The sequence below is a fragment of the Dreissena polymorpha genome, chromosome 13 (assembly GCF_020536995.1).
Source record: "Dreissena polymorpha isolate Duluth1 chromosome 13, UMN_Dpol_1.0, whole genome shotgun sequence".
NCBI classification, from domain to species: Eukaryota; Metazoa; Mollusca; class Bivalvia; order Myida; family Dreissenidae; genus Dreissena; species Dreissena polymorpha.
Genome location: NC_068367.1, coordinates 35,199,407 through 35,214,383, shown reverse-complemented (window position 1 = coordinate 35,214,383; position 14,977 = coordinate 35,199,407). Strand labels below are relative to the sequence as shown.

At 35.1% G+C, this 14,977-nt stretch overlaps 1 protein-coding gene across 4 annotated transcripts in view; it reads left to right on the top strand.

The window, feature by feature from the left end:
* The first annotated feature begins 1,311 nt into the window (after positions 1–1,311).
* LOC127856544 (uncharacterized) overlaps positions 1,312–14,977 on the top strand; it is a 74,903-nt gene continuing 61,237 nt past the window's right edge. For 3 of the 4 annotated variants that reach the window (XR_008038115.1, XR_008038116.1, XM_052392821.1), the window contains exons 1-2: positions 1,312–1,534; positions 6,223–6,492. Coding sequence is in view for 2 of the 4 variants with exons in the window: in XM_052392821.1 (XP_052248781.1) it covers positions 6,353–6,492 (140 nt within the window). In the remaining 2 variants the exon portion in view is untranslated. The remainder of the gene's footprint in view (positions 1,535–6,222; positions 6,493–14,977) is intronic. The other variant, XM_052392822.1, reaches the window with a different exon arrangement.

Genomic DNA, 14,977 nt, shown 5'->3' with positions numbered 1-14,977 from the left:
GGGACTCAAGGGCCATGAGAGAAGGACTGCTGTGGGCAGACTAGAACAATCAGCTGAAAGGGCATCCAGTTGGCTATGGTCTCGAAGAGATGAGAGGAGCTGGAAGCCAGTCACCAACACGTAGTGGACTGATCACCACTGCGGACCCACCACCCGGAGAGTGTACCAGGATTAAAGGGTCGAAACACTTGTTGATGGGTGGATCCTGGCTGATGATGTTGGTGACTGATGCAGTGACACCACTGTATTACACACATTACAAATGTAATATGATACTAATTATTAGGTATCAGTGTTATCATTTATTTCACATTGACTATCAATGTCATCGTTATCAGTATTGTGGCAACTAGATATATCATATATCACCCAATGGCCATAACACATTTTTCCCTCAAAGTCACCATAGCCGTCCGGTTGGCGCAGTGGTTGGTACATGTACACTCACTCCTCAACCTAGGCAACCCAGGTTCAATCCCCGTTCACCGAAGCTTGTGAGTTTGGTTGGCGGTCTCCATACCAGGCAGGAAGGGTTTTCTCAGGGTTTTCCCCCACAATACCTATCCAAGATAAATGCCTTTCATTAAAAACATTAATAGCTGAAAATTGCAGGTATGTTTTAAATTGGTCCCAGCTTTTGTGAGTCTGGTAAATTAATAAGGTATGAGTGCTGGGACACACTCTGGGCGGCACATAATGCAGCCTTAGGTGCAGAAGGACCTCATAAACATTTAAATCCACAAGCACCATTTGGAAGACTTATGTCTCCCTTATCATCTCTGTGGATGCCTTTACAACATCCCCATCATAGTAATTAATAAGTGCTCTTTTATTGCTGTAGGTCGCGGGTTCAATCTCCCATCGGAGCTCAGGATATTTTACTTTAATGGTGACCAGCGAACGATTCAGAAAATGGGCATGAGCTGTTTAATGGTTTCGGGGTGGGTCATGCGGATGCAAGACGTTTTAGTGGGCGTGTCTGGGCCTTGAAACATTAAGAGGAGTTTTGTGAAATAAGGTCACTCCCAACAGCCTTGCTGTTGGACTAGCTCTTTAGCGACGTGGTTATAGTGTCTGACTACCACTCTGAAGATTCGGGCTCAATCCCGCCGTCGGACCTCAGGATTTTTCACTTTATTGCATTCCTTATGGGTTTTTTTTTATTGAAAGGGAGTACACTCATACAAGAACTTTACACATAAGTATCGCAGTAGTTACTTCCCTTTCAAAGTGCCCAATTAAGAAGGGAGGCCACTCTGCCAAGAAGGTTGTTAATTTTCGTTTAAAATAAATTGTTGAACTTCTTACACCTGAAACGGTGTGACCTCGATTTCGAAACTTGACAGAACAGTGTCTAAGTATCTAAACACACATAGACTATCTAAAACAAGTTTGGATTAACTGTACCGACTTATTCATGAACGTCAGAATTACCTGGAATAAAGTTATATTTTAATTAAGTTTTAATTGTGATCTTTCGAATTTATATTTGTTACCATTATTGAAGTCTTCATTTTATTCAACAGCAGGTGGGGTAAGTGAAATTCATTATTTTGTCGCACATTTCGTGCATCATGATATAAATCCTGAAATAAACAAATTGTGTCATGGCATTTTTTAAGAGAAAATATGTGGTATATGTGCATTCAAACATTGTTGTCACAGTTTAAAATATTTTCTGTGTGCATCGCTGTTTGGTAAAAGAAGTTTAAAAACATTTAAAATTAAAATTTTAAAACTGAAATTATAAAATAATTATCTCTTAGGTCATAGTCATAACAGACACTCATGCTTATGAAATCAGACAAAGAACTTTGACAAGTTCACATGTAGGGCTGTCACGATTCACCGGTAAACCGTTATATCGCGGTGCATGTCGTTAAAAAAATCGCACCGCGGTACGGCGTTGTCTCACCGGGTTTTTAAATCTAATTATTATTTTATGAACACAGAGGTTAAATACATAATTTGATAAAATTATCAGTTTGGAAACTGTAGAAAGAGTGTTTTCGATAGAGATAATGACTACTTCTATCAAGTTTATTAGGTTGTGTTGATTCCCTTTTGAAAGGTTATAGTCAGACAATGATTGTTTTTATTCATAATAGTTTCTAGTCATAGCATGATACCAGTGTTGTCAGGTTATTGAGTTTAACGAAGTTGTAAAACATGTTATTCTGCTGTTTTCTTCACAGATATATACCGGTATTCAGTTAAATATCGCGATACAAAACAGTGTTGTCGTATCACGATATATCGCGGTACGCTCACGGCGTATCGTGACAGCCCTATTCACATGTAATAAGCATGTGCATATGACATGATTTTAAGCAAAACGGACAATGTTTCTGACAAGGTTCTTACAAGGTCTGTAGTTTTACTTGAATGCTTTGAGCTTTTATTAGGGGGTTAATGAGTTTGCAGTTTCCTTGTTATTTTATTCATATTTCTAAGAAGGGTAATGTTTAACAATTGCATCAGTCTAAAAAAAAAAAAAATCGGTCAAGTAGTTTCCGTGTAATGACATTTTTAAGATAAGACGTGTAAGTTTTTTAAGAGATAAATTCTCTGTTGAAACGTTAGGTTATTATGGCACCAAAATGAAGAAAATTCTAGTGATTTCTTAATAAATGTAGTCCGGAACCACTTAATTTTCAAAATTTACTTAAAACAACATACATCAAAATGTTTGTTTGCTTTTCAGCTTTCAGAAAATTTAGGCCTTTTCGGCAAAAAAATTCAAGATGGCCGCCATAAAGGCGCCCAAAATGGCCACCATGGATTTTTGATAAAAGTTGTTAATAAAGTCATAAAAACATTGATATTTTGATGAAAATTGGAATATTATTATGCCAGGTTATGAAAATGACAGTTTTCTAACATATTCAACACAAATTTGAACAAATATTATGTTTTTGGATGAAAAAGGGCAAATTTCAAAATCGACCATTTTGATTTTGCCGCCATCTTGGATTTTTTTCCGCGGTGATATTAAATTTTATTTGAAAATAGTCATGTAACTTATCAAATTAAAGGGAATTTCACAAGTATTTTAGAAATGAAATCGAATCTAATGATCTAATCAAATTATGACCAGCAGAATCAAACAAGGGATTTTCAAATTTTCAAAGTCATCCCTAAAACCTCAATCCCTCAGGCCCCTTTTGAATCAATTCAGATATTGGACCTACCAAAATCATTAGGGTTCACTTTTATGCCTGCCCGCAAGAAAAATTTCCATTAACTTTTGTTGCCACAGAAGTTTTAATGTTATTTTTAAATTTGTTGTGACCTTGACCTTCACCTTTCGGCCAGGTATTATACACTTGAAGCTTGAATGCCAATGTTTACTTAACATTTTGGTAGGTGCCTCATCCATATTGAAGCAAAATTGGCCAGCGGAATTTAGGTAATTTAGGCCACCTTATGACTTTTTCATATTCATTTTCAATACATTTTACAATGGAAAAAATGTCACAACAATTTTGGTCCTGCCTGAACACCCTACTTTTATTTATCTATCTATCTATCTATACTGTCTAACTCCCCTTTCAGGTATTATTGACAGGCATTTATTTATGAGTACACACTTACTTGACTATTCATGTAACTTACGGAGGTTCCTGAGATTGCTTGATTATAGACGAAATCGGGAGATAGTCCATGGATATTTTCAAATTTGGAATTTCCCAACCTTTCTCATTGCAAAAACGGGGCAATTGCACTTTACCGGTACGTAAAAAAGAACGGAAAAGCATTCCATAACCAGTGTTTTTTTATATTCAAAATCGGGTCGGTAACCGAACCCATTCCCAATGGAAAAAAGTATATATTTTTCCCAAATTAATGGGAGCTAAAAATTCCCAATGAAAAATTAAAAAGAATTTTTTTTTTTTTTTAGATCTCAATATTTTGTTCAACACCCATCCATATAAGATCAACCTTACTAAATATAATACTTGACACACTTGTATCCTCAATTTTGAAGCATTTGTTAGCAAAACAACAACAACACTTATTTCCCATGTTTAGTCAAAATGCCGCGAATTTTCCCTATTCAAAGGGACCCGGCCCCATTCCCAAAATGGTGAAAAAAACAACACTGCTAACCCACAACACCTAGAACGCAACACCTAATAATCCTTTTTATCCTATATATTTCCTTAGTATCAAACCCCCGCTTTGTTGATAGTGGTAAACAACTGCGTACCGGTAAAGTGCAATCTAGCCGCAAAAACTTACACATTTTTATGAATTGTTGAAGTGTTGAAAACATGGATTAATATCATAACTCTGCAAGCACACCACATCAGGTAAAGTGTTTTACTTTGCTCATTATCCCCACGCTTTTTGAAAAAAAGGTGGGGATATTGTGGTTATCTCCGCTGTCCGTCCGTCTGTCTGTCCGTCCGTCCTGGCCACTATCTCCTCCTACACTAAAAGCACTAGAACCTTGAAACTTACACACATGGTAGCTATGAGCATATGTGCGACCCTGCACTATTTGGAATTTCGATCTGACCCCTGGGTCAAAAGTTATAGCGGTTGGGGTGGGGCCGCGTCAGAAATTATCACTCATTTTTTTAGGTTATTTTACATTTACTTCTTTATTTCTACACCGATTCACTTCAAATTGATACTGGACCTCTCTTATGACAATACGGTCAATCTCAACCATGCATGGCCCCATTCCCAACCCTGGGGCGCCCCGCCCACATAGGCCACACCCACCAAAAATTTCCATTTACTATAATTTTTTCATTTCTACACGGATTCACTTCAAATTGATACTGAACTTTTGTTATGACATTAGGGTCAATCTCAACTATGCATGGCCCCAATCCCAACCCTGGGGCGCCCGCCCACATAGGCCACACCCACCAAAAAATTCCATTTACTATAATTTTTTCATTTCTACACGGATTCACTTCAAATTGATACTGAACTTCTCTTATGACATTAGGGTCAATCTCAACTATGCATGGCCCCATAACCAACCCTGGGGCCCCGCCCACATAGACCACACCCACCCAAAATTGCCTTTACTATAATTTCTTCATTTCTACACCGATTCACTTCAAATTGATATTGAACTTCTCTTATGACAATACAGTCAATCTCAACTATGCATGGCCCCATTACCAACCCTGGGGCGCCCCGCCCACATAGACCACACCCACCCAAAATTGCCTTTTACTATAATTTCTTCATTTCTACACCGATTCACTTCAAATTGATACTGAACCTCTCTTATGACAATACGGTCAATCTGAACTATGCATGGCCCCATTACCAACCCTGGGGCCCCGCCCACATAGACCACACCCGCCCAAAATTGCCTTTTACTATAATTTCTTCATTTCTACACCGATTCACTTCAAATTGATACTGAACTTCTCTTATGACAATACGGTCAATCTCAACTATGCATGGCACAATTACCAACCCTGGGGCGCCCTGCCCACATATGTCACACCCACCCAAAATTGCCTTTTACTATAACTTCTTCATTTCTACACCGATTCACTTCAAATTGATACTGAACCTCTCTTATGACAATACGGTCAATCTGAACTATGCATGGCCCCATTACCAACCCTGGGGCCCCGCCCACATAGACCACACCCGCCCAAAATTTCCTTTTACTATAATTTCTTCATTTCTACACCGATTCACTTCAAATTGATACTGAACTTCTCTTATGACAATACAGTCAATCTCAACTATGCATGGCACAATTACCAACCCTGGGGCGCCCTGCCCACATATGTCACACCCACCCAAAATTTCCTTTTACTATAACTTCTTCATTTCTACACCAATTCACTTCTAATTGATGATGAACTTCTCTTAGGACAATACGGTCAATCTCAGCTATGCATGGCCCCATTACCAACCCTGGGGCACACCTAGGTCAAACATTCGGCGTGGGGATACGCGTCGGCCTCTGCTGCGCCATTTCTAGTTAGGGATATATTTACATGTATGATCTTTTTGTGTTTCTTTATGCCAGAAAAAAGTTTATGTGACTCATATTACCGATTAATCTGGATTCCATGAAAAAAAGGCTGAGAGTTGGATTATTGCAACTATCAAGGTCTGTAATCAAAGTAATAATTTAAAACTATGCGCTTAACAAGTGTGAAGAAAATCCATCATACATTTGTGAAGAAGCTTTGATCTTTGCTTCATAACTTAATGTACTGATCATTTATCTTTCAGGAAAAAACAACAAGCTGCTTAAAAATCTTTCAAACCATTTTTCGATGAGACGTTGCAGCACAGTCACTTACACCCATACAGAGAAAGGCATCTACTGAATATGAATGGATATACTTAATAAAAGGCCACCATGACCAGTCCAAAAGTTCAGAATGTTCACTACCACAATGCGATCAAGTCAACAAGCAACTCTGCTGTGTATAGGCCTTCGTCCAACATAATCTTAAGTCCCATTACAGACAAGTACACGATCAGTGACAACATTGGCAGGTAAGACTTCAAACTTCAGAGATATGTTTTCCCAAAACTACACCCTCTTGCAGGCTGTTTCCCACTGGCAAAAAGTACCGTTAAACGTTGTGTATCAGGGATTTCAATAGACGCAGAATCCTGCGTTTTGACGCGAGCAAATTAAAAATGACTCGTTTTTGACGCAACCCTTTTTTCTGCTGTGCGTCATTTTGACGCATCGAAAATTTGACCTGTGCGTCAGTCTCTCGAGTTCCATGGTAATAAATCCCGCTGTGCTCCTTATAAATTGAAATGAATGTTTCCGTATTTGAAACTCGGAATACCCCGGGCGCTGTTTATCTTATCTCATCTCTTCCAATACACATGTCACCCTCGTAATAGTGCGTGCGCACTAACTGGGTAATTAACAGCAGTGATTACGTGATAAATGATTGACCATCCGATAAATGCAGGGTTTTTTCAGACTTTGCAGACGGCACGGTTAAAAAGTTGGCAAAAGTAATTTAAGAAAAAACAAAATTGATCTGTCTATTAATTACGTAGATCCACTCGTAAGTCCAGCGAGTTTTGTCAGTTTGTTAATCCACCGATAATTACGAGTAACGCCCATCTTAAATTAACTGGAATCACAGCTCACTTTTTATACTAACAAGTCATAATACTACACATAAACATTGAGAAAACACATTTCCTTGATTAGATATAAATTATCAGAGTAGAATTAAATTGCTACGTCATGACCTTCGACATTGTTAACAGTGCCCCAGATAAGCAGCGTATCTGCGTCTTTCACCCTATTAAAATGTTTGAAAATGCAAAGAAATACAATATCATGCGTATTGAAAACGCAACCAATTTGACTTTAACGCAAATTCGTCAAATTAAATGCGTACAATACAATAGCTTCGATCGAAAATGCTTTGCTCATTTTCGGTATTTTCTCTTTATGATGCGAAATAAAAATGTCTAAGAGAGGTTGAAAGACGTCCTAGCTAGTTGCGCCAAAATATCAGTCGATAAGTTTGACATTTGCAAAGATGTCAGTTAACAACAGGTTTTTTTAATTTGAAATTTTATATTTATATATGGACTGTTTCAAGGATTAAATACTCTATGAAACATCAGTTTATTTAAGTTAATTATATTAGTTTACAGTTTTATTGAATCAATACAAGGGTGCAGCTTCAACTGAAGTAAAGCAGCGATGATTTTAAGGTTTGCATTTTTATAACTCATTTCACCCTATTTCGAGAATGAAATCACCCTATTTTTCAAAATCAATGGGTGAAAACCCTATTTTCCAAATAATTATCTGGGGCACTGTTGTAAATGGCGGACATAATGTAAATTAACATTCAACCCGCGTTCAATTCAAAGCAGCAAGCTGGCGATTCAAATTGCAAGTTATGGTGATTCAATAATGGAGAAAGCATTAACTAGATTTAACAAACATTTGATAAGGTTTGTTAAACCAGATAACAACAAGAAAAATTTGGATTATTAAACTACTACCGGTAAGGCATTCTTAATTGTACATATTTCGGACATGTATGGTATTCGGATGAACAGTAATAGATATACTAGATGTTCCATGCATTTAGATTGTGTTTTGTTAGAAAAGCTATCATAGGGATGATGATAATATAATGACGATAAATATGTGATGAAAAGGTGCTAACGGTACATATCTAAAGTTACTTAAATGTGTAAAAAGACTTAAATGTGTTATAAGGAAGTAGATTTTAATGTACCAATCCATTAAAATATGTTGTGTTATGTATCATGGTATTTTTATTTAATAAAGCAGTATAACTTTTAAAGATATTGTGTTACTCTTAGAGCATATTTTTATCTAAAAAATTGAATAGTACAGACAAAAACACAATTAACGCGCTTCAAAATTGACCCCAGCATTTTTCAATTTGACTCCTCAAAATTTCAGTCCAGGAGTCATTGACTCCTGGTTTTTATACGCCCGTATAAAATACGGGACGTATTATGTGAAACCCCTTGGCGGCGGGCGGGCGGGGCGGCGGGCGGCGGGCGGCGGGCGGAAGGCATCACTTTGTCCGGACTCTAATTCAAATTGTATTCATCCGATCTTCACCAAACTTGGTCAGCAGTTGCATCTAGTTGATATCTAGGCCAAGTTCGAATATGGGTCATGCCGGGTCAAAAACTAGGTCATAGGGTCAATAAGTGCATTTTCAAAGGGGCCACTTTGTCCGGACTCTATTTCAAATTGTATTCATCCGATCTTCACCAAACTTGGTCAGCAGTTGTATCTAGTTGATATCTAGGCCAAGTTCGAATATGGGTCATGCCGGGTCAAAAACTAGGTCATAGGGTCAATAAGTGCATTTTCAAAGGGGCCACTTTGTCCGGACTCTATTTCAAATTGTATTCATCCGATCTTCACCAAACTTGGTCAGCAGTTGCATCTAGTTGATATATAGGCCAAGTTCGAATATGGGTCATGCCGGGTCAAAAACTAGGTCATAGGGTCAATTAGTGCATTTTCAACGGCGCCACTTTGTCCGGACTCTAATTCAAATTGTGTTCATCCGATCTTCACCAAATTTGGTCAGAAGTTGTGTCTAGATGATATGTAGGTCAAGTTCAAATATGGGTCATGCCGGGTCAAAAACTAGGTCACGAGGTTACTTAGTGCATTTCAAGCATTTAGCATGGTGTCCGCTCTCTAATTGAAGTAGTTTTCATCTGATCTTCACCTAATTTGGTCAGAAGTTGTGTCTAGATGATATGTAGGTCAAGTTCGAACATGGGTCATGCCGGGTCAAAAACGAGGTCACATAGTGCATTTCAAGCATTAAGCATGTTGTCCGCTCTTTAATTGAAGTAGTTTTCATCTGATCTTCACCAAATTTAGTCAGATGTTACATCTAAGTGATATCTAGGTCAAGTTCAAATATGGGTCATGCCGGGTCAATAACTAGGTCTTGAGGACACTTTCAAGCATTGAGCATGGTGTCCAAAACCTTCGAACGGGCGTATCTTGTGACAGTTTGGCACTCTTGTTTAAATCTATTGAAATCTCTGTGTAGAACGCGCATTTATGTATAACATGCATCTTTTTTTTTGAAGCAAAAATATCAGGAAAAAAAGTTTTTGAAGCAAAAAAAAAAATTGAGGGAATATTTCCGTACCATCGGCTCACTGAAAATCGTTTATTTACATTGCCGATCTCACGTGTTATTTTATTGTTTCAATAATTAATTATCTTAAAGACGATAACAATAAAGATACAACTTGTTTGTGTGTGTTAATTACATGTATATTGTATGTGTAAATCTTTCGATTGAAATGAATTATGCATCAAATCAGGGGGGGGTTTACTAAGAAAGTGACGCCGATATTCGGCGTCTTCCCCTACCAGAATGTTTTCCCCTCAAAATACAATTTCCCCTCTAAGAATATCATTTTTAACCAAAATATAATATTTTCCCCTCAAAGATATTTTTTTTCCTTTGAAGTAGGGCATAGACAAAGGTCCTTGTGAACTGCAAACTGTCAACAAAGAAGTTAAAAAATCTAATTTGTCTTGATTCATCATTTTTCTTTTTTCGGGGACTGGAAATGATCAGTCAGGCAAAGGCTGCATGATTATACAGTACAGCCAACGCGGAACAAACGTATTTCGCGATCCGCGGCGGCAAGGCAAAACGAGTCGATGCTGCGTCAGTCGTTGAAGCTGCGTCAGTATGCGGCGGCAAGTTGCATTTCGCCGCGAAGCTTCGCATCTGTCTGCTGAGGCATGCTGTGTTACAACCTGAAGTGTAATAACGACCTGAATTGTAATAAACGTTATTACATTATTACAATTGCGTGACAACCTGAATTGTAATAACGCCCGAAAGTGTAATAAACTTTTTTCTTGCTTTAAAATTGCATCTGATCACATTTCCAAACACAGATTATTGCAAAATATAATGCATACATGGATATAATATATATATTAATAGGGTAATACGAATTATATTTAACAAAAAGGAGTTCTCATACAAACTCAATTGTAATAAAGTTATTACATTATTACAATCGCGTGTCGACCTGAATTGTAATAACGCCCGAAAGTGTAATAAACTTATTTCTTGGTTTAAAATTGCATCTTATCGCATTTTTAAGCACATATGTTTGCAAAATATAGTGTATATATGTATATAAAAATGTATCTTTATTAGGTAATACGACCTATGAATGACAAAAAATGTGTTCTCATACACAAACAATTGTAATAAAGTTATTACATTATTACAACTGCTTGTCGACCTGAATTGTAATAACGCCCGAAAGTGTAATAAACTTATCTTTTGGTTTAAAATCGCATCTTATTGCATTTTCAAACACAGAATATAGCAAAATATAATGCATATATGTATATAAAATATTTATTAATAGGGCAAAACGACCTATGAATGACAACAAAGGTGTTCTCATACAACCTCAATTGTAATAAAGTTATTACATTATTACAATCGCGTGTCGACCTGAATTGTAATAACGCCCGAAAGTGTAATAAACTTATTTCTTGGTTTAAAATTGCATCTTATCGCATTTTTAAGCACATTTGTTTGCAAAATATAGTGTATATATGTATATAAAAATGTATCTTTATTAGGTAATACGACCTATGAATGACAACAAATGTGTTCTCATACAAAACCAATTGTAATAAAGTTATTACGTTATTACAACTGCTTGTCGACCTGAATTGTAATAACGCCCGAAAGTGTAATAAACTTATCTTTTGGTTTAAAATCGCATCTTATCGCATTTTCAAACACAGAGTATTGCAAAATATAATGCATATATGTATATAAAATATTTATTAATAGGGAAATACGACCTATGAATGACAAAAAAGGTGTTCTCATGCAACCTCAATTGTAATAAAGTTATAACATTATTACAATTGCGTGACAACCTGAATTGTAATAACGCCCGAAAGTGTAATAAACTTTTTTCTTGGTTTAAAATTGCATCTGTTCGCATTTCCAAACACAGTATATTTCAAAATATAATGCATACGTGGATATAATATATATATTAATAGGACAATACGAGCTATGAATGACAAAAAGGTGTTCTCATACAACCTCAATTGTAACAAAGTTATAACATTATTACAATCGCGTGTCGACCTGAATTGTTATAACAGCCCGAAAGTGTAATAAACTTATTTCTTGAGTTAAAAGTGCATCTTATCGCATTTTCAAGCACCTATGTTTGCAAAATATAGTGTATACATGTATATGAAAATGTATCTTTATAAGGTTATACGACCTATGAATGACAGAAAATGTGTTCTCATGCAAACTCAATTGTAATAAAGTTATAACTTTATTACAATTGCTTGTCGACCTGAATTGTATAAACGCCCGAAAGTTTAATAAACTTATTTCTTGGTTTAAAATTGCATCTGGTCGCATTTTCAAACACAGATTATTGTCAAATATCATGCATACATGTATATAAAATATATATTAATAGGGCAATACGACCTATGAATGACAAAAAAGGTGTTCTCATAAAACCTCAATTGTAATAAAGTTATTACATTATTACAATTGCGTGACAACCTGAATTGTAATAACAACCGAAAGTGTAATAAACTTTTTTCTTGGTTTAAAATTGCATGTGATCGCATTTCCAAACACAGATTATTCCCAAATATAATGCATACGAGGATATAATATACATATTAATAGGGCAATACGTCCTATGAATGACAAAAAGGTGTTCTCATACAACCTCAATTGCAATACAGTTATAACATTATTACAATCTCGTGTCGACCTGAATTGTTATAACAGCCCAAAAGTGTAATAAATTTATTTCTTGGTTTAAAAGTGCAACTGATTTTATTTCCAAACACAGATTGTTGCAAAATATAATGCATACATGGATATAAAATATATATTAATAGGGCAATACGAACTATGAATGACAAAAAGGTGTTCTCATACAACCTCAATTGTAATAAAGTTATTACATTATTACAATCGCGTGACAACCTGAATTGTAATAGAGCCCGAAAGTGAAATAACCTTTTTTCTTGGTTTAAAACTGCATCTGATCGCATTTCCAAACACAGATTGTTGCAAAATATAATGCATACATGGATATAAAATATATATTAATAGGACAATACGACCTATGAATGACAAAAAGGTGTTCTCATACAACCTCAATTGTAATAAAGTTATTACATTATTACAATCGCTTGACAAACTGAATTGTAATAACGCCCGAAAGCGAAATAAAAAAAATCTTGGTTTAAAATTGCATCTTGTCGCATTTTAAAACACATATTATTTCCAAATATAATGCATACATGGATATAAAATATATATTAATAGGGCAATACGACCTATGAATGACAAAAAGGTGTTCTCATACAAACTCAATTGTAATAAAGTTATTACATTATTACAATCGCTTGTCGACCTGAATTATAATAACGCCCGAAAGTGTAATAAACTTATTTCTTGGTTTAAAAGTGCATCTTATCGCATTTTCAAACACATTTTTTGCACAATATAGTGTATACATGTATATGAACATGTATCTTTATAAGGTAATTCGACCTATGAATGACAAAACATGTGTTCTCATACAAACTCAATTGTAATAAAGTGATTACATTATTACAATCGCTTGTCGACCTGAATTGTAATAACGCCTGAAAGTGAAATATACTTATTTCTTGGTTTAAAATTGCATCTTGTCGCATTTTCAAACACAGATTATTTTCTAAATATAATGCATACCTGGATATAAAATATATATTAATAGGGCAATACGACCTATGAATGACAAAAAGGTGTTCTCATACAACCTCAATTGTAATAAAGTTATTACATTATTACAATCGCGTGTCGACCTGAATTGTAATAACGCCCGAAAGTGTAATCAACTTATTTCTTGGTTTAAAAGTACATCTTATCGCATTTTCGAGCACATATATTTGCAAAATAGAGTGAATACATTTATATAAAAATGTATCTTTATAAGGTAATTCCACCTATGAATGACAAAACATGTGTTCTCATACAAACTCAATTGTAATAAAGTTATTACATTTTTACAATTGCTTGACAACCTGAATTGTAATAACGCCCGAAAGTGTAATAAACTTTTTTCTTGGTTTAAAATTGCATCTGATCGCATTTCCAAACACAGAGTTTTGCAAAATATAATGCATACGTGGATATAATATATATATTAATAGGGCAATACGACCTACGAATGACAAAAAGGTGTTCTCATACAAACTCAAATGTAATAAAGTTATTACATTATTACAATCGCGCGTCGACCTGAATTGTAATAACGCCCGAAAGTGTAATACACTTATTTCTTGGTTTAAATAGTGCATCTTATCGCATTTTCAAACACAGATTATTGTCAAATATAATGCATACATGTATATAAAATATATATTAAAAGGGCAATACGACCTATGCATGACAAAAAAGGTGTTCTCATACAACCATATTTTTAATTGTAATAAAGTTATTACATTATTACAACTGCTTGTCGACCTGAATTGTAATAACGCCCGAAAGTGTAATAAACTTATTTTTTGGTTTAAAATTGCATCTGATCGCATTTTCAAACACAAATTATTGCAAAATATAGTGCATACATGTATATAAAACATGTATATTTATAAGGTTATACTTCCTATAATGACAAAAAAGGTGTTCACATACAAACTCAATTGTAATAATGTTATTACATTATTACAATTACCTTTTTACATTACATTACAATGCAATTTTAAACCAAGAAAAAAGTTTATTTCACTTTCGGGCTCTATTACAATTCAGGTTGTCACGCGATTGTAATAATGTAATAACTTTATTACAATTGAGGTTGAATGAGAACACCTTTTTGTCATTCATAGGTCGTATTGCCCTATTAATATATATTTTATTTCCATGTATGCATTATATTTTGAAATAATCTGTGTTTTAAAATGCGACAAGAAGCAATTTTAAACCAAGAAATAAGTTTATTTCACCTTCGGGCGTTATTACAATTCAGGTCGACAAGCGATTGTAATAATGTAATCACTTTATTACAATTGAGTTTGTATGAGAACACATGTTTTGTCATTCATAGGTCGAATTCCCTTATAAAGATACATTTTCATATACATGTATACACTATATTGTGCAAAAATATGTTCTTGAAAATGCGACAAGATGCACTTTTAAACCAAGAAATACGTTTATTACACCTTCGGGCGTTATTACAATTCAGGTCGACAAGCGATTGTAATAATGTAATCACTTTATTACAATTGAGTTTGTATGAGAACACATGTTTTGTCATTCATAGGTCGAATTACCTTATAAAGATACATTTTCATATACATGTATACACTATATTGTGCAAAAATATGTGCTTGAAAATGCGATAAGATGCACTTTTAAACCAAGAAATAAGTTTATTACACTTTCGGGCTGTTATAACA